The sequence below is a fragment of the Gracilinanus agilis genome, chromosome 3, assembly GCF_016433145.1.
Source record: "Gracilinanus agilis isolate LMUSP501 chromosome 3, AgileGrace, whole genome shotgun sequence".
NCBI classification, from domain to species: domain Eukaryota; kingdom Metazoa; phylum Chordata; class Mammalia; order Didelphimorphia; family Didelphidae; genus Gracilinanus; species Gracilinanus agilis.
Window position 1 is genome coordinate 64,524,435 of NC_058132.1, and position 20,142 is coordinate 64,544,576.

Here is a 20,142-nt window from a genome sequence, read left to right on the forward strand (position 1 = left end):
CAGTATAAATGAGAAATCATCCCAGAGGGAAGGCATTCATTCATTAGCAATTCCAGGGAGAACTGAGCCAATTTGCTCAGGATCCTAGCTAGTGAGTGTCAGAGGCTGGCCTGTTATGCTCTGTACCATGCCACCTGTGGGCATCCCGTGTCTTCCTAAGGCCCGGGGGCCCCACAGAGGCCAAAGCTAGATGGGAGTTAGGGGTAGGGAAACCCATTTCTACCCTTCAAAATCCCTTAGGCCTGGTTAGGCTGACAAGCAGAGGCTTCTCTCCGAGACTGCAGGGCCCCTTGTCTCTCTCCTGGCTTCTTCCTCTTTACTGAGCAGTGACTGTTTCATTTTTGTCTTTGTATCGTCAACATCCAACACGGTGCCTGGTCCACAGTAAATGCCTAATTAGTGCTAGTCTATTGGCTGATCTTCCAAAAGTCCTGCTCAGGCCCACAGTTTCCACACCACCAACATCCACACTCTTGGACACTTGGACCCCAGAGTTATACCTTTGATGTATCTGGAAGGCTTTTCTAATTGAATCTCGTCACACAGATGAGACAGGATTCAGAGCAGCCCCTTCCCCCGGGCTTCCCTTCTGGAAGGGGGAAGAGCAGCTTTGGCCCAAGCCCTCATGTACAGATGTATGCCCCATGCCCAGACCCTCGCCTCATGTTTGGGTAGGCTATCCCCTGGAAGAAGTGTAGTGGATAGAGGGATGGATTTAAAGACAGGAAATCCTGGGTTCAAATCCCACCTCTATCACCTAATCCCTGTGAGATCACAGCTCTCATCTGTACAGTGAGGTGGTCAGCCTGAGTGGACAAGCTCTGAAGGCCCTTCCAGCTCAGGATGGCCATTCCTGCCTGGCCCATATGATGGGAGGGGATATCCTAGGGAGTTGTGCCTCTCCTAGCTTCTGAGACCCAAGTGCTTCCCACCTATGCCAGGGGCCACTTTCCCAGGCCACGAGGAGAGGACCCTAGGCTTTAGGGGGCATGTAGAGTAGCAGGATTCCTGGGTTTGCTCTCCTTCAAAGCTTTGCATGACCTTGGACTAGTCATTCTCTTCTGTTCAACCAGACATGGAAATGGGCATTCCTTATGCTCTTGTCATGTGAGCCACTTCTTTCTCCTTTTTTCAGGCTTGACCTTTGGAGAACAGAATCTATTCAGAGAATCATAGGATACCAGAACTGGGAGGACTCTTAGAGCATTGAATGTCAGAGAGGGGAGAAATCCTAGAACACAGAATGTCAGAGCTAGGAGAGATCCTAGAACACAGAATGTCAGAGCTGGGAGAAATCTTAGAACAGAGAATGTCAGAGCTGGGAGAGATCTTAGAACAGAGAATGTCAGAGCTGGGAGAATCCTTAGAGCACAGAATGTCTGTCAGAGCTAGGAATGGCTTTAGGACACAGGATGTCAGAAATGAGTGTCAGAACAAAGAATGTCAGAGCTTAGGACCCAGAAAGAATGTCAGAGCTGGGAGGGCCCTTAGAACATAGAATGTTAGACTAAGAGGGGCCTTGGAGCATAGAATGTTGGGGCTGGAAGATCTTCAAACCTTAGAGATCATCTAGCCCAACTCTTTTCCTTTGCAAGAAGAGAAAACAGACCTTGAAAGGTCAATGACTTACCCAGAGTCACACAGCTAGATATAGAAGCAGGACTGTACTCCCGTTCCCTTCTCCTTCCCAAAGAGGGAAGTGTGAGAGGTGGGGAGGGACCCAAGACCCTATGCTACACACCCCCCTTCCTTCCTCAAGCTGGGGAGATTGAAAAAGCAGAAGTGAGTGGGGCCCTCCAGCTCCCCCGGCACTGACATACTCCTCCACTATGCAGGCTTCCACAGATGTCCCCTGGACAGAGAGAGATTCGACCTCCTGCACCCAGAAGGTAAGAGCCCAACAGGGGAGAAGCTGATGTTTCAGGGGAGAGCCTGGCCCTGTGTCCCCTGGGAGAGTTGGGGGCTGGGCCACCTCCCCCGTCTGCCTCCTGGGGGGTGGATCCCCAGGGGACCAGTAGAAGCAACATTGGCAGCAGGCACTCGTGGTTATGAATACCACTGCCTGCTCTCTCCTGGGGTTCGGGGGGAAAGGTCCCCTTTGCCCCATACTTGACACAGGGGAGGAGCTACAGAAGGTCTGGGCTGCCAAAGTCGGAAGCCCCTATGCTAACCCCAGGGGAGAGAGGCAGTGCCGTGAACTGGACAGGATGTGGCTCCCAGCATCGTCCTGTAATCTTCCCCCACAGCCCACAACCCAACCTCTGTCTTCCTGACACCTGGAGCCCTGTTTCCCTGCCCCCAAGGCTTGGATCCCGATTAATCTTTTGCACCCCCATCCCAGCCTCAGGTCCAGATTGCCTTGGGTCCCTGGTCCCCCCAACTGAGTCCCCATCCCACCCTAAGCAAACCATTCCACCAAACAACAGGGGAAAGGAGAAAAGGACCAGGGTTAGATGCTGGAAACCCTGGAAGGCAAATTTAGAAAACCAAGGTGGGTTGAGAAAATGGTTCTACTAAGAGCCTGAACCCAAGCTGGAAGGGTCCCTAGAGGTCAAGTGTAGCCCCTTCATTTTACATGTGAGGAAACTGAGGCCCCAGGGTTAAATGACTTACTTAAGGGCTCATAAGCAATAAGCAATAGCGCTGGGACCCGAACTGAGGTCCTCCAATGCCCTGTCCCTGGGGTCATCTGAGGATCAGCAAGAGCCCCCCCGTTTGTCACTGTTTAGGCAGCAGCTATGATGAGGCCATCTGGGCTGTACAGGGCATCGCCAGGGCTGTGGAGACATCAGCAGGGAGCTCTGTGCTCCCTAAAAGCGAGCAGAGAGCCAGGACAAAGGTCCAGCAGAGGAGGGGCCTGGGCCACAGTGAAGGTCTCAGCTTATTCCCTAGGGAAGGAGTGAAAGACTGACCTCATCCCGGGGGTACCCCCATGCCCAGTCGGAGGCACTCTCTGGGCATCAGCCTTGACAGACTCCCCTGAACCTCAACTCTGAGCTGGCAGCCAGAATCATCACTGTTTTTCCTCCTCATTGATTATGGCCAATTTCAAATCAGTGTCACAGATTTCAAGCTGGAGGGGACCTCAGAGGTCATCGGGTACCGCCTTCTCAGACTCCAGAGAAGGAAACTGAGGCTGAGAAACTGAGGGGAAGTAACTACCCAAGGGCCCAGGTAGCCTTGAGTGAGGGTCTGAAGACATTGTTGAGCAGTGGAGGATTCTTTGCCTCCCTCACTGAAGAAAAGAAGCAGGAGGAGATATATGTAACCTAAGAACAGTTGTTTTTAGGAAAACTCATGTGTCTTTGGGTTCCTCCTTGTTGCCTCCTTAGGTCACATCTGGAGAGGACCATAACTAATAATACCTTTCATTTCCATAGTGCCTGAAGCTTCATAAAGCTCTTAATAAATATTCTCTTATTTGATTCTCACAACCACCCTAGGAGGTATATAGTTATTACCCCCATTTTAGAGAGGAAGAAACTGAGGCTGAGTGAGGTTGGCCGATTTGCTCAGGTTCACACCTCTGTAAGTCTGAGGCAGGATCTGAACTGAGGTCTTTTACGACCGGCCACCTTTCTGCCTTTATTTTACAGAATGGGACCCTGAGAGAAGCAGAGGTTAAGGAACAGAGGTAGCACATAGCAGAGAGGGGATTTGAACCTGGCTCCTTGGATGCTCAGCACGGTAGATTTGGCAGAGCTGCGGGGCCCCAAGCATCCTGACCCTCAGGTCTGGGGTGACTCCCTTGGGCAGCTCTGCCTGCTTCTCTGGCCTTTCCCAGGCTGGATACTGGGCTTTCCCTGGGTCTCTCTGAGGCTCCATCGGCTTTAGGCCACGGGGAGGGGTAAGAGATCAGGCAAGCAAGTGCTTCCTGCATTTTGAAGGGTGACTGAGGCAAGCAAGTGAAGGAAGGGGGCGAGCTCAGCGCAGGGAAACCACAGGCGATGAGTGATTGGTGCCAGGCTCAGCTTAGGCTAGTCTGGCCCCCGCCCCGAACATCCGCCTGCTCCGCCGGGCCTCCCTGGGAGCAGTGGCCTGCCAGGCCTACCACCTGCCATGGTGCCAGGGCGGCGGGCAGCCCCAGCAGGTGGATGGAGTGGAGCCTGTGGGATGGGAGGATGGAACGGGATCCGAAGCTGCCCCGCTTCCGGGCCTTATTCAACCTCTGGCTGCTCAGGAAACAGCGGGCGAGGCCTGGGGGGGCAGCAGTGCCCACCCTGGGCCCCAGCCTGAGCCAGGACACAGTGAGTGATGGCTGGGAGGGAGAGGGTAGAAGGGACACGTGAGGGAGCTGCCGGGAGGAAGGAGGAGAGACCCAGTAAAGGATATGGGTGGGGGGAGATGCTCAGGAAGAAGAGGCCAGGAGGGAAGAGAGGCCAAGAGGAAGGACTTCCTTTCTCTTTGGACTTTGGTTCGTCATCCTTCTAGAACAGGTGTTCTTAGGAAAGCCTCTGTGTGTGTGTGTGTGTGTGTGTGTGTGTGTGTGTGTGTGTGTGTGTGTGTGTGTGTGTGTGTGTGTCTTTGGGTCTGCATATGTGTCTGTCTCTGGGGCAGGCCATGGGGAAAGTGGCCTCTTCCCATCCTCAGCGCATCTCATCGTGGCTGGGGTCTGTGGGAGGGTCCAGGCTTCTTGGGTCTCCTGCTCCAGCCTGGGTCCCATCCAGGGCCGATGCCTAAGCTAGTATCCAGGTTCCCATTTGGTGCCAACTGGGGTTGGCAAAGAGGCTGGCACAAGTTGTTTAGGGATAGACAGGGCTGCTGGAGGGAGACTGTATGTGTACAGACGGGAACTTAAGGAAACTGTAGGGGAGTCTGGGACATCTTTGGACTTGGAAGAGGGCTTGTGGGGGGAGGATTGAAGTATACCGTTGTAGAAACGATAAGGAAGCCTGGTAGGGGATGGGCATACCTAGGCAGTCTGACTGAGGCTCACTCAGTACACCCCCATTTAAGCTGGCATGTACCCCAAGAGCTTTCTGAGTGCTTCCTTCCCACATGGAACCTGCTATCAAGTAATGGGTATCCCCCATTTCAAGAGGAACATGGAAGCTATTGGTACTACCCCAAAGGCTCTCTGGACACCAGCCTGGTGGCCTCCTGGGCCAAGCAAGACTGGTGAGAAAAGCTATCAACCAAGCCAAGACTTGGGGCTTTTGGCAAAGATAGATAGAATGAAGGAAGGAGGACAGAGAGAAGGAACTGCACTTCCTATTGTAGCCAAAACAAATGCTGCCCAGAACCTTCCTCTTCCTCCCCTCTCCTCCCCCCAGCTCGGTCCAAGCCCTTCCGGGGAGAGGGGAGGAGCAAAACAGCTCAGGCAGGGTGATCACCACTGTGATCCAGCAGAGGGGTCCCCACCCTGCTTTGGATCCTCCTTCCCCAAGCTCCAGCTGGGTAGTTGAATCTATGCCAGGGCACTGAAGCTTTGGGGACTGGTACTGGCCATGCACGAGGGGCCCAGGCGGCTTGGCAGATGGGTGATGCCCATGTTGGCCAGCAGCCTCCTCTTGTTGTGCCAATGAAACAAGGGTGCCCAACTGTTGCCTTTGCTGGTGCCCAGGTTTGAGGGGAAAAGAGGGAGTGAAAGATGCTCACACCTCCTCTTTAGCTTCCTTTCCTTCTGGCAGCTGGCTTTATTAAACAAGAGTACTCTGTGCCAGGCAACCACCTGGCAGTGCCTACCTGAACTCCTGGGAGCAGCCCTGGCCATGTTGTAATGGAAAGAACTCTACCCTGAGAGTCAAGAGAATTGGCTCTGCCACTGAAATCCTGTGTGACCTTGAGGAGGTCACTTCCTTCTCTGGGGCTTAGTTTCCTTTTCTGTAAAACGAGAGGGGTAGACTAAATGGTCTCTGAATTCTCTTCCAGCTCTCAGTCTATAATTCTGTAATCCTAAATAGTCCTCTCTCCCAGCTCTGACATTCTGTGTTCTAAGGTCTCCCCCAGCTCTGACATTCTCTGTTCTAAGGTCTCTCCCAGCTCTGACATTCTGTGTTCTAAGGTCTCCCCCAGCTCTGACATTCTCTGTTCTAAGGTCTCTTCCAGCTCTGACATTCTCTGTTCTAAGGTCTCTCCCAGCTCTGACATTCTGTGTTCTAAGGTCTCCCCCAGCTCTGACATTTTCTGTTCTGAGGTCTCTCCCAGCTCTGAAGTCTGTGTTCAAAGGTCCTTCCCAGTACTGCTATTGCATGGGCTATGATATATATATACATTTATATGCTTCAAGGACCCTCTAAGCTCTGACATTGTGTGTTCTAAGGCCCCTCCACTCCTGACATTCTCTGACATTCTGTCATCTGAGGGCTTTCCCAGATGTGGCATTCTGTGGCTGTGTACCTGGTGGGCCTGCGGACTAGGCATGAGGGAATGGGGGCTTAGGATAAGGGAATGTGTTAACTCAGCATTTGCCCGGTGTTATTCCCAGAGATCCTCAGCCCTGCCACATACACCCATCCTCCTACCAGCTCCATTTAGTGACTGTCCATGTGTTCTTTCTCCCTACCCTCAGGATGACGGCATTGTCAAAGAGATCTCCATTACTCACCATGTGAAGGAGGGCTCAGAAAAGGCTGACCCATCCCAGTTTGAGCTCCTAAAGGTCCTGGGCCAGGGCTCCTTTGGCAAAGTGAGTACTCTGGCTATTAGAGAAGACCTGGCAAGTGGCTTGGGAGCTGCGTCCAGGCACTTGCTCACAGTGGCTGAGTTCTAAAGTTGGGGGGTGGGAGGAAGGAAGACTGCATTTAGGCAGAAAGGTAGAATTCTCAAGTTGTTCTAGGCTTCACTTTGGTCCCTTTCCTCCCTTCCTCTCCCAGGCTTGACATTCTCTTCTTCCATGTTCTCTAGGTCTTTCTGGTGAGGAAGATCACCCGCCCAGACAATGGACACCTCTATGCCATGAAGGTGCTAAAGAAAGCAACCTTGAAAGGTAAGGGGGCTAGTTGGCTGGCTGGCTGGCTGCTAGCTCTGTGGAACCAGGGCAAAAGCACATAATTCCGGTTCTTGGGGAACCCTGGTTCTGATGGGAGGGACAAAGCCCCACCCTTGAGGAGTCCTTAGTCTGAAGAGATAGGGCCCATCTTCAGAGACAGACTTCAGGACCCTGTAGGTGGAATATATGTGAGTGAGCAAAGGGAGATAAAGCTGAGCAGGGTAGGGTGGGGCCTTGAATGCTAAGACTAGAAGTGTGACCTTCATCAAATTGGCAGCCAGCAGCCATCTCGAGTTCTTGATTAGAAGAATGACATAGGAGCCCAAAATGTCAGAGCTGAAAGAGATATTTTTAAAATAATTTTTAAATTAGTTAATTGTCTTGTCAGTTGTGCCTCAACATCCCCATCTCTCCAGGCACAACCACTTTAATTCAGTTCTTCACCATCTCCTGCCTAGACTGTTGTAACCCTCTCCTCACTGGTCTCCTGCATCCAATCTCTCCTTCCATAAAGTACCTTCCACACAGTGGCTAAACTGTTATCTCTGCAGGACAGAACTGATGGGCAAGCTACTCCCCAGAGCTGGAAGGGCCCTTAGAACAGAGAATGTCAGATCTGGGACAGGCCTTAGCACATACAACGTCAGAGCTAGAAGGAAACTTAGAACAGGGAATATCAGAACTGGAAGGGACCTTAGAACTCAGAGCACAAAAGGTTAGAGCTGGGAGGAACCTTTGAACATAGAATATCAGAGTGAGGCAGACCTTAGGATGTAGAATGTCAGAGCTGGGAGGAACATTAGCACATAGACTATCAGAACTAGGAGGAACCTTTGAACATAGAATATCAGAGCTGAAAGAGACCTTAGAGATGGCATCCTGGAACTGGAGGAAGCTGAAGGAGGGAGATGGGTATGGGGGTGGAAGATGGACTGTTGTGATTGGAGAATCCCAAGGGGACCTATTTGCCTGGAAGACAATGTCTAAAGGGAGGTCATAGTACTGCAGGATAAGCCTAGAAGGATGGGAAGCCAAGTTAGATGGAGTTCGCCAGGAATGACTCTTGGAGGAGAGCCTTTTCTCAGTGACTTCCCAGCTGAGTCCAGATGGTTGTCTCTGGAGTCTAAAAGGGAGGAGGGCTGAACTGGGGTCAAAGCTAAGGAAAGAAGGGAAAAGCATGTGGATCAGTGCCTTGAGCCTCTACCTCCCGGTCCCTGGGAAGGGAGCACTGGGTGATTTGGCCTCTCTTTCCCCACACCTGAAAGTTCGTGACCGAGTCAGGACCAAGATGGAGAGAGACATCCTAGCTGACGTCAACCACCCATTCGTGGTGAAGCTTCACTATGGTGAGCTCAACCCCCAAGTTCCTTCTCTACTATCAATGTAGACAAAGAGCCAGAGAAAGAGGGAGGGAGGGAGGGAAGAAGGGAGGGAGGGAGAGACAGACAGACAGACACCTCCCCTCCATATTTGATCAGCCTTTGACTTCCTTTGGGGGTTGGAGTTGAGGAATGGGAAGAACCCCAACCAGAGCTGCAGTGGCATATTGCCCCCCCCCCCACATATATTTTCTCTCTGCCTTAGGTGGCCAGGCAGTCTTCCTCCCTCAATAATAAAAAATCAATCACATTCCCCACTGCCTCATTAAATTGTGAATCTCACTTCAAGGATAGGTATTGGCTTTTGCTTCTTTTTGTACCCCCAGTGCTTAGCATAGTGCCTGGCATATAGTAGGTGCTTAATAAATGGATATTGCCTACTTGTTAGGCCCAGTGGGCACTGCCCATTCCTCCCAGCCCCTCAACATCTAGCTCCACTGGCCAGAGGGGGCAATGTATGCCCACCTCTGAGTCCTGCCAAGCTTTTAGTCCCCTGGTGGCAGTGTTAGGAGCTTGAGCTGGGCATACAGCCCTTGACACTTGTTCCCTCTGCTTCAGCCTTCCAGACCGAGGGGAAGCTCTATCTCATCCTGGACTTTCTCCGGGGAGGAGACCTCTTTACACGACTCTCCAAAGAGGTAAGTGTCCTCCTGGCCAGCCCCATGGCTCTCTGCAGTTCTGCCAACCAAAGAGCAGCCTCTGAATTGAGGTCTGAAAGCCTGTGCCCTATATAGGGGCACGAAGAGGAAAAAGGAGTAGTTAAGGAAATCCCCTGGGGAACTTTACCCATGGGCCTAAATGGCCAAGCCTTTGAAGGGGCCAGGAGGGCCTGAGGAATCTGGGAGCATTCTAGAAGGGCAGCCCGGACTACACCCTCAAGAAGGAAAGCCTCCAGAGCCCAGGCAGGCTGGGAGGAATATGGGAGAGCCAGGCTGCCTCTTTCTCCTCCGGCCCCTTTAGTCTTCCTGACCTTGCTAGTGGGCTTGGTTGGGGTGGGTTCGGGCAGCTGAGCATCATAGGACTTCCTGAGCCTGTCCATCCCCAGGTCATGTTCACAGAAGAAGATGTGAAGTTCTATTTGGCTGAGCTGGCTCTGGGCCTAGATCACCTCCATAAACTGGGGATCATTTACCGAGACCTCAAGCCTGAGAAGTACGTATGGGATGGCTGTGGGTTGGGGAGACTGCCACGATGGGCCAAAATGGGGTCCAGAATAGTCTCCAGAGAGCCTCTCCCTTAGCTTGTCACCAGGACAAGGCCTGAAATCCCACTATCAGTGCCCCATTTCTTTGGACTAATCATTGGCCTTTTCAGACTCCTTTTCTTATGGGAAGAGTCAATGCAGGATAGTGAAAAGAGCCCAAGACAGGGACCCGATTCTTATTTCTGCCACTAATTTACCATGTGACCTCTAGTCAGTCCTGTAACTTTTCTTGGATCTCAGTTTTCTTCTTGTTAAAAACAAAGTGATCAAACTCTAAGATCCATCCTAGGTGTAACCTTTGTCTGTCCTAATATTTTGCCTTTTCTAGGTTCTTTGAGCTCACATTCCAGACACTTAATGTGTTTGGATGTACTTTGGAGTGGAGTCTATCGTAGAACACTTAGACACCTAATAACATGCTGGTTGATAATAATGATAATGATTAAGCTATTACCAATCATTAACGTCTTAGTTTGAATTAGTATATCTCGTAAGGTAACTTAACTGGGCAAAAAAGTCCCAGAGGACCACAACTGAGAACTGGAAGGGAGCTCCGAAGCGGTCTAGCCTAACCACCTCATTTTACAGTGAGGAATCTGAGCCTTCGAGAGATGAAATTACTTGCTCAAGGTCACACAGATAGGAAGAGTTGGGTAGAGGTGAGATTTGAACCTGAGTCCTATGTTAACTCCCTCAGAGGAATATATCTGACTTGGGAAGTGAGGAAAAAAGGTAATTTTGGATGCAGGGAGGGCAGAGGAGCCCAGCAGCTAGTCCCTTCCCTTTGGAAGAGTAGAGCAGAAGAGCCTAATGGTGGAAAGTGGCTGAAGATCTCCTCTTTGGGCTCCTGTGGACCCAGGGTCCCACAGCTATAAAGTGTCTGAGGCTATATTTGAACCCAGGACCTCCTATCTCTAGGCCTGACCCTCAATCTACTAAGCTACCCAGCTGTCCCTCAAAGGAACATTTTTATTTAAAATTTTAAAAATTTCCCCCCATGATTACATGATTCATGTTGTCTCTCCCCTCCTGGAGTTGGCATGCCATTCCACTGGGTTATACATGTATTTCAAAGGTATATTAAAAAAAATGTAGATGGTTTCTGAGATCTCTTCCAGCAGGAGATCTGTGATGCTGGGGTTATAGCTGGAGGGTAGGAGAAGGGACCACAGCTGGTAGAATACAAAGTTCCTGCCTCTTCTGTACTGATTTGTCGTCCTCCTCTCTTGCCCACCCCTACAGCATCCTTCTGGATGAAGAAGGTCACATCAAGCTGACGGGTGAGTGGCACCAGTCTTGGCCCCGTCTGGGGATGCCACTCAGGGATGATGGGTGATGGGAGGATTTTACTGGGTCTCTGGGGCAGAGGTCAGCTCAGCTCTCCTGCCTCTCTTGGCTGCAGATTTTGGCCTGAGCAAGGAGGCCATCGACCATGAGAAGAAAGCCTATTCCTTCTGTGGAACAGTGGAGTACATGGCTCCTGAGGTCGTCAACCGCCAGGGCCACTCGCACAGCGCCGACTGGTGGTCCTATGGGGTGCTGATGGTGAGAGCGCCGGGCAAGGGGATGTCCTAATAGAATGTGGGGGCTAGAAAGGGCTGCAGTGCATCATCTGGTAAAGCTAGCAGGACCCTTAATGCTCCTTTGGTGTAGGGGTGCCAAACCCCTGCCACATCCCTGAGGGCAGATGCAATATTTTGATTTGATTTTTTTAATTATAAAATTCTATATAAATTGATTTATACAGTGCTGCTAGGGATGTTTAAACAGGAATCTAGTTAATTACCTTAGACACTTCCTAGCTAGATGACTCTGGGCAAGTCACTTCACCCCCATTGCCTAGCCCTTACCACTCTTCTGCCTTGGAACCAATACACAATATTGATTCTAAGAAGGTAAGGGTTAAAAAAAAAAAACTAACCAACAGATCAGCCAAGTCCAATTTTGCAGAATCTCAGCCCCCCCAACCCCTCCCCTATCATAAATGAAAGGAAGGAGATGCATTTTCTCATCTCAAAACCGCCCCACTTTAAAAAAGAGAAAAATGAGGGTCAGGGAGCTTGAGGAACTTTGCTGAGGTCAAACACGTTGGAGGCGAAGAAAGACATGGATTGTGACCACAGCTGTCCTGGGTCATCCTACTGGGCAGCGCTGGTGCTGCCACCTAGTGGGCGCTAAGAGCTGGCCTGGGGTCAGACAGCAAGGAGGCAGAGGGAAGCTCAAGGCTTGCCAGCCCCAGGCTGGAGGTCCCTGGAGCTCTTGGCACCTGCTTTGTGGCTGCCCGGAATGGGGCAGAAGGGCAGAAGGTGGTGAGAAGCAGAAACGTGAGCCCTCCTGGGACATTCTGCCCAGAGGCCTGGCATGGAAGGGGCAGTGGGGGGCTCTGGGAGAGGACCACCAAGGAGGGAAAGAAAGAATTTCTTCAATCTGGGGAATGACCAGGGTGGGTGGATGTGAAGGTGGGAACCCAGGGTCGAGCACCAGCCTGAATGTGTCCTTTGTTCTCTGCAGTTTGAGATGTTAACGGGCTCCCTGCCCTTCCAGGGGAAAGACCGGAAGGAGACCATGACTCTGATTCTCAAGTGAGCATCCCCAGGGGCTGTAGACTGTCTGAGCTGGGGGGCAGCTTTGGAACAAGATGCTCAGAGCTGGGAGGGCATTAGGACATGGAATGTAGGCACAGAAAGTCAGATCCCAGTAGACCCTTAGAACCCAGAAGCCTGGGAGGGACCTTAGAACAGAGACCATCAGAGCAGGCAGGGTTTGGGGTAGGAGTTTAGAACCCAGAATGTCTGGTCTGGGAGAGGGCTTAGACCAGTGATTGTCAGAGCTGGGAAAGACCTTAGAACACAGACTATCAGAGCCAGAAGAGGAAGTTTAAAACCCAGAATGTCAGAGCTGGGGTGAGAGGAGCTTAGAACTCAGAATGTCAGAGCCGGAAAGAGTCTTAGAACAGAGAGTGTCAGAGCTGTAAGAGACCTTAAAACAATTTCTTTGTACATTTTTTGTGTGGGGTGTTTTGTATTTTTTTTTTGGTATTATTTTGCCTAATTTTATGGTGAAAAAAACTCTGGTATCCAACTTGGCAGAAAAAAAAAAGAGATCTGAAAACAGAATTTCAAGCTAGGAAGAGCTTTAGAACACAGAATGTTAGACTTAGAAGGGAATTTTCTAAATTACCTAGTCTGCGTCCTTTTCTTTATAGTAACTAGAGAGGTGGCATAACATGCCAGGTCACATGCTGAGTTCATAGCTAAATGGGACTAAAATGTGTGTCTCATGACTCCCTGTCCAGCACTCAGTCCCCTAAGCCTGGCTGCCTCATCTCCCATCTCTCCTTTCTCTTCCTCTTTGTGGGTCCCAGTGTCTTCCCTCACATTGCCTCCTGGTGTTCAGAGATGGCCGATCAGGGGCAGAGGGCTAGTAAACGAAGGACCTGGGGCATGGGAAGCCCAGGCTGGCCGGGACAAGGACAGGGGACTCCTCCTGCCCCGGCCCTGACGATCCCTCGTTATTGTCTTCTCAGGGCAAAGCTGGGCATGCCCCAGTTTCTGAGCACTGAAGCACAAAGCCTCCTTCGAGCCCTATTCAAGAGGAATCCTGCCAACAGGCTGGGTAATGTCCTGTCCCCGAGGGGCAGCGGAGGGGAGGGTGCTGTGCAGCTGTGGGGAGACAGGTCCTGAGCAGGCCAGGCCAGGTCAAAGCCCCGCCTCTCCCTAGCCTCCGAACTGAGGCTGAAAGGCAGGCATTGTCCTTTGTGCCAGGAGAAGACAATGGCAGTCACAGGAAGGCGGTCACGGTTCTTGGATGGCCATCGACATGCTTGGAGTTTAATTCACTGGCAGTGGGGACTGTGGTGCAGGATCATCCCCACTCCTTCCGTGTCCTAGATACCTAGAATCAGAATGTCAGGACTAGTGGGGGCCTTTGAAATAATGATAATAACAATGGCATGAAGACTGGTCCCAGGACCATCAGTCTGAACTCCATCAGAAATCATGAGAAGAATGAAGCGAATGACATTTTAGATGGTGCCTTAGGGTTTGCAAAGCACTTTCCTTACAAGCCCCAAGAAGGGAAGGGGTGCTATCATTGTCCCCATTTTATAGTTAAGGGAACTGAGGTTCAGAGAAGCTAATTGACTTGCCAAGGGGCACACAATAAGGCAACATCTTGAGACATGATTCAAACCCAGGCTTTCCTGATTCCAAGTCCATTATTCTGTCTGTGAGGTCAGACTCCCTAGTCTGGCCCCCTTGTTTGCCAGCTAAGTCTGTAGAAGCTACAGGAAAGGGAAATGACTTGCTCAGGCATATTTCATTAGGAAGTAACAGAACTGGGATTTAAACTCTGGTCTTTTGATTGCCAAATCTCAGGGTTTTTTCTACTTTGCCAATTCAACTCTCATCTAGGGCCATGGAGTGACTGGAATAGACACTGTCTTCTGGCAGCTAGTTGGCTTGATGGATAGAGAGCCAGACCTAGAGTTGGGAGGCCCTGGGTTCAAATGTAGCCTTAGATACTTCCTAGCTGTGCGATCCTGGGCAAGTCACTTAACCCCACTTGCCTAGCTCTTGCTTCTGTTTTAGAAATGATTCTGAAATAGAAGGAGAGAGAGAGAGAGAGAGAGAGAAGACAGTCTCACCAAGATCAGATATGCCCAGATCAAATTGTTTGCCATCTCTGAGTCAAGGGGAGGGAAAGAGATTAATTTTGGAAAATGTATGTTGAAAATTATTATTACATGTGACTGAGAAAATAAAATATCTTTGAATTATGAAAGTAGTAGCCAGAGTGATGGGAGCAAAGAGGAGAGACTCCTTGGACAGTAAGCCCAGGACAACAAATGTCAGGATATCAGCTCAGCCACTTAACTTGGCTGTGCAATTTGGAGCAAGCTATTAACCTCTCTAGTCCTCAGTTTCCCTGTTTTAAAAAATCCCCAATAATAAAGATTAACTGTCCTCTTCAAGTCCTAGATATAACCAAAGGGAGTACGGAAAAGCCCATTAAAGGTGATCATCCTTCAGAATTTCATTTTATCAATGGTTTTGGCCTTAAAAAAAAATGCAGCCCTATTTCTAATCCAATCCAATCAGTACCTATTAAGTACCTGCTGAATATCAGATCTAAAGACATAAGACAAGATGAAAAGTAGTCCCTGCTCTTGAGGGGGTTGGGGGGTGGGGACAGAAGATGGATCTAACAAATAAGCAGATAATTATAGACAGGATCGTTTAAGGAGGTAGGAGATACTTGTGCCAACATGTAAGGGGGTGACCCCTGAGCTCAGCCTTATAAGACACTCAGAGACAGAGGTGAGGAGTGCATTCCAGGCATGGGGCAGAGGCAGGAGAGCCAGTGCTGTGTTCAGGAAACACCAAGAAGGCTGCTTTGGTTGAAGTAGAGAGCTTAGGAGAATGTGTCATCAGCCTGGAAAGAGAGGCAAGAGCCTTTGAATGCCAAGCTTCTGGCAGTGACCCAGTCCCCTCTCTGCTAGGCTGATTGTCAGAGAGCAGACCCCTGGGACCCATCTTTCTCCCAGCCCCACTCTGCTTTGCTTTAGGCAGAAGAGCTTGGGGTTCCAACCTTAGCCGACTGACCCCAACTTCATCTGCTCTAGCCAAAAGATTATGGTATGGTTCCTGCTCTGGGCAGGGGAAAGAACTTGCAGGAAAGGAAGGAAAATGATAAAAAGATGAAAAATCTTTTATTCTCCCTCTCCTCCTACCCTCAAACTGTTAGCCACTTACTCACAACAGCTAAGAAAAGGCAAAGGTCAAGCTAGGTCTGACTCCAATATATTTTAATAACAACACACACATACTCTTCAAAATTTCAACAATTCTATAGGACTTGGCCAGAACTCAGGTAGCCTTTGGGGGGCCAGGCAGGTTTACCTCTATGCCATGGCAAGGACATCAGCTAAGAATTAAGAAGATCAAATGCTCCTGGGTAATCAGAGTAACAGTACTGTTATTTCAGGCTCTGGCACTGATGGGGCCGAAGAGATTAAGAGGCACGTCTTCTACTCTACCATAGACTGGAACGTGAGTCATCCTCCCTGTCCTCCATGGGGGGACCTCCTCATCCCCCACTTCACCTTCCCTGGACTGCCCAAGGAAAATTGGGGGGATTGTAGGGGCAGGGAAGAAAAAAGATTTTTACCGAATAAGGTCCCTGGGGGGCTCTGAGTGCCCCCCCAAATGCCTTCCCTCAATTCTCAACCTCCCACTATTGACAGATTTAAAGCCATTTCCTCTTGGACTGCTTCTTGCCCTCTCTATCCAAGAGTCTGGGGAGCCCTGATGGGGAGGCTCTGGGGGAAAAATCCATGTTTGTCACAACCAGTAACCCCCAGCTTGGCCTAGGACTTCCTCCTCTCATAATAGGGGTCCTGGAGCTTGGAGGGTGAGCTTGGAGACTAGGGGGTGGGTTTCAGTAGCCCCTGAGATCCTGCCTTACTTTGGGTCAGGGTGAAGGTGAATGGAGAACAGAGTGGAAGATGGCCCCAGGGAGCTGTGGCCCTTGGCAGCCCAGAGCCTGGGGATTTGATATCCACATGTTCAGAGGAAGGTGCCACAAGGGGCTGGCCTCTGTGACCTGTCTAGATCATTCTCCTTTTCCTCCAAGCTACAGAATCACAGTCCTGTTAGAGTGAGGCGGGAAGCATCCAGAGGGCTTTGATCCACATAACCACAGGTTTAAAATTGGAAGGGACTTTAGTGGTGTAACTCCCTCACTTTACAGAAGGGAAAACTGAGGCTGTCATCTTTTCACTGCTCGTCAGAGCTCACTCTTCTGGCCATTAGACATCACCTGTTGAGGTGTTAGGAAGAAGAGATCATTCCTTCTGGTCCATTTGGGACCAATGGATAGGAGCACGTCCCCTGGCATCTCTGGAGCTGCCAAGTCATTTCCCCCTTCCCTCTGAGGGCAGGGAAACAGGGCATCCCTCCTTTCCTATGGTTTGGGAGGAGGGGGATGACCAGGGCCACCTGTGAGACTGGGACTGTGTTTCCAGAAACTATTTCGGCGTGAGATCAAACCCCCCTTCAAGCCTGCCGTCGCCCAACCTGATGACACCTTCTACTTTGACACAGAGTTCACTTCCCGAACACCCAAAGGTAGGTATTTAACATGACGTTGGTGGATCAATAAGTAGCTACGAGGTGCCTGCTATGTGCCAGGCTTGTGTGACCCAAAGACAACCATGTAACAGCCCTTGCCTTCAAGGAGATTACATTCTGTTGGAGGAGAGTGGAGCCTATGGCTAGTTATTTACCTAGTTATATACAAAACATAGAGGAGAGAACAAGGGGCATCTCTAAAGGCTTTGTGCAGAAGGTGGTCCTTCTTTCTCCTCCTAGAGGTCCCAGAAGGGAGAGGGAAGGGGAAGGAGGCGAGAGCTAGACCCCAGCCCATGGCAGAGCTTCTGGGCTGAGAGGAACCCCTGAGTAAGGCCACACTGTATATGTTACAGTCTGTTTTTAAGAGATAAAGACCCAGAGAGGACAGAAGGCACCAGTCCCTGTAGTCATATGGCCTGGGTTAGAATCCCACCTCTAACACTTAACTGTGTACCCTTGCTCTAGTCACTGAAGGCCTCACTTTCCTCATCTGTAAAATGAAGGGGTAGGGGGCAGCAAGGTAGCTTAGCAGATTGAGAGCCAGGCCTAGAAATGGGAGGTTCTGGGTTCAAATATGGCCTCTGACACTTCCTAGCTGGGTGACCCTGGGCAAGTCACTTAACCCCCATTGCCTGCTCTTCTGCCTTAGAACAATATTTAGTATTGCTTCTAAGAGAGACGGTATGGGTTTAAAAAAAAAAAAAGAAATAGGAAATTTAACAAGGTAGTCATGGAATTGTTCTACTTGTGCCCCCATCAGGACTTCTTTCTTTTGTGCATTAAAATGAATTTTTTATTAATGTTCTTTTTTTTTTTCAAAAATCTTAAAACATTTATTAGAACATTTTAAAAAATCTTAAAGTGTTTTACTGCCCTTTAAAAAAACCCATGGAGTTCACATCCCCATGGCTCCTCTCTTCACTCCATCCCACCCTACATAGAACCCTCTCTGGTCTCAGAGTCCAGTTAAGCCAAATAAACCAGCTCTGGTCTGTCGATATCAGATCATGTACGCCTCATTCTACACCTGTGTTCCACCACCTTTTGATGAGAGGTGGGCGCCATGCTTCACCGTGAGTGTTCCAAAGTCGCAACTCCCCAGCCTTAGGTCTGCACCTTCTCTCTTTCCTTGGTTGGGGTTGTTCCATGCCATCAGGAAGGACAGAATCCTTGAGGCTTTGCAGATACAAAGCATTTTCTTCACATTCTCTCATTTAATCCTCACAGTTATCTTCTGACAAATATTATCCCCGTTTTCTAGTTTTAAGGAAACACGTTCAGAGAAATTAGATAACTTGCCCAAGGTCACACAGCTCATAAATGGTAAAACTGCGGCTTAATTCCTCTTCTGTGAGTCCATGTTTATGGAGTTGGTCCCATGGAAGAGAGGAGAAGAAGCATCCGGCCTCCAGGCTGTAGCTTTGGATGTTCAATGTTCCCTTCTTTGTCTCGCAGACTCCCCGGGCATTCCCCCCAGTGCTGGGGCCCACCAGCTCTTCCGAGGCTTCAGCTTCGTGGCCACTGGCTTGATGGAAGATGATGGCAAGGTCCGGGCCCCACAGGCCCCACTGCACTCGGTGGTCCAGGTATGAGGAATTTGGAATCTGCACTTGGTCTCTAAAGACCAGGGCTGGATGGGAGCAGCTGCCTGTTCCCCAGGCTGGTTGGGCCAGAGCCAAGCTAGACCTCTTTGCTAGGGAGCCCAGCTAGAATGTAAGAGGCATCAGGGCCTCCCCAGTGAGCACCATCACTGCTAGGACAGGTATCTGGAAGACACCTGAGAGGTAATCAAGTGGTACAATGCATACCTGAACAGGAGAGGTGTTGGGGCTGAAGAACTGGCCTTGGGGCTGGGATGACCTACATTCAAGGCCCACTTCTGACATCTATTGGTTGTGTGACTTTGGGCAAGTCACAGAGAAGATGGGGCAGCTAGGTGACTCAATGGACAGAATGCCTGGCCTGGAATCAGGAAGACCTGGCCTTAGTTCCTAGCCATACAACCCTGGACAAGGCACTTAACCCCAATCTCCTACCCATTACCCCTCTTCTGTCTTAGAGTTATTACTAAACCATTAAGGGTTTAAGGGGGAAAAAAGTCATAGAGAAGATGCCAGCCTGTATGAATGGAAGGAGTTTCCTCCTCTCAGAATTCCATGTACTAACAAAATCACAGTAAACAAGAGACCCAACAAATGGTCAACCAGTCTTTGCTTAAATACCACCACTGGTGGAAAACTCACTACCTCTACAGAGGCAGCCCATTCCACTTTTAGACCCTGCTAAGTGTTAGTTCTTAACTGTTGTGAATGAAAATCAAGATAAACTGAGGCAATTTGTTGACAAAGGCAAATTTGTCAATAAATAGGGACTCAGCTCCCTCAGAAAATCTAAGACCCCAAATGAAAGGGACTAGAAATTAGGACTGAGGAGCTGCCAGCAGCAAGCCCTCTTTCCATCCTGGTGCTAAGAAATGTTCATTGTTTGCATCCACCTGCAAGGGCAGTTTAGCAATAGTGGACCAGACTCCCTGGCGTCCATCTGCATCCTTCAAGGATAGCAAATTTCCTTGAGGCAAGAATAGAACAGTGATAGCAGAAGAACGGAACTTCTCAACTCAGAGACAAATGAAACATGGCTTGGGCAGTTACAAAAACCTCCACAGTGTCCAGAATGAAATCAATAACCAAATAGAATGGATTTTCCCAGAGTTCTTCCTTTATTCTGGGTAAAATCTATCCAGTAACAACTCATTATTCTATCATATCTGTATCGCACCTTGTATTATTCAGAGTCATTTCATACCTATTTTAGCCACTCGGAGGCTCAGGATTCCTCTGAGGTAGACAGATTATCTCCCCCATTTGACAGGTGAGGGAACTGAGGTCACCCAGGTAGTGAGTAGTAGAAGTAAGACCAAAACCCAATTCCATGACTCCTGGTTCATTGGACTTTCTACTGTAACATTCCCTTGGCTAGCAGTCATCCCTAGATGAGAAGACACCATGCTGATGGCAACTCCTACCTCTTGGCACCTACCTTGAACACTTAGAGCCTGACTTAGCACTTTCTTCCCCCGGGATGTTTCCATGTTCTTGAATGTGAATCCTTGGGACCACTGACCACTCTAGAGAGCCCTCCTCACTCCCCCTTCTCCTTCCTGCTAAGGCTTTGAGACAGAAAACCTTGTAGGATGAGCGTCGAGGGGAAAAGAGTGAGAGGGCCACTAACTGAAACTTTCTCCTTCTCTCCTCCATGCCCCCCAGCAACTTCACGGAAAGAGTTTGGTTTTCAGTGATGGCTACGTAGTGAAAGAGACCATTGGAGTTGGCTCCTACTCTGTGTGTAGGCGCTGTATCCACAAGGCCACCAACATGGAGTATGCAGTCAAGGTGGGGATCCCCCTGCTCCCAATCTCCCTGGGCTGGGGTTACCCAGCCAAGGATGGGTACAGCCATGGGGAAAGTGCCAGAAGCTGGGACCAGGGACTTTGTTCAT

At 50.0% G+C, this 20,142-nt stretch overlaps 1 protein-coding gene across 2 annotated transcripts in view; it reads left to right on the forward strand.

Moving 5' to 3' along the window:
• RPS6KA1 (ribosomal protein S6 kinase A1) overlaps positions 1-20,142 on the forward strand; it is a 59,898-nt gene that overhangs the window by 26,311 nt on the left and 13,445 nt on the right. The window contains exons 1-14 of one of the 2 annotated variants that reach the window (XM_044671366.1): positions 4,122-4,247; positions 6,512-6,628; positions 6,847-6,928; positions 8,197-8,277; positions 8,869-8,948; positions 9,356-9,462; positions 10,757-10,794; positions 10,917-11,059; positions 12,026-12,096; positions 13,041-13,129; positions 15,500-15,564; positions 16,539-16,641; positions 18,100-18,230; positions 19,911-20,036. In XM_044671366.1, the coding sequence (XP_044527301.1) occupies positions 4,122-4,247; positions 6,512-6,628; positions 6,847-6,928; positions 8,197-8,277; positions 8,869-8,948; positions 9,356-9,462; positions 10,757-10,794; positions 10,917-11,059; positions 12,026-12,096; positions 13,041-13,129; positions 15,500-15,564; positions 16,539-16,641; positions 18,100-18,230; positions 19,911-20,036 (1,359 nt within the window). Of the gene's footprint in view, positions 1-4,121; positions 4,248-6,511; positions 6,629-6,846; positions 6,929-8,196; positions 8,278-8,868; positions 8,949-9,355; positions 9,463-10,756; positions 10,795-10,916; positions 11,060-12,025; positions 12,097-13,040; positions 13,130-15,499; positions 15,565-16,538; positions 16,642-18,099; positions 18,231-19,910; positions 20,037-20,142 lie in introns of those variants that run through there. The other variant, XM_044671367.1, reaches the window with a different exon arrangement.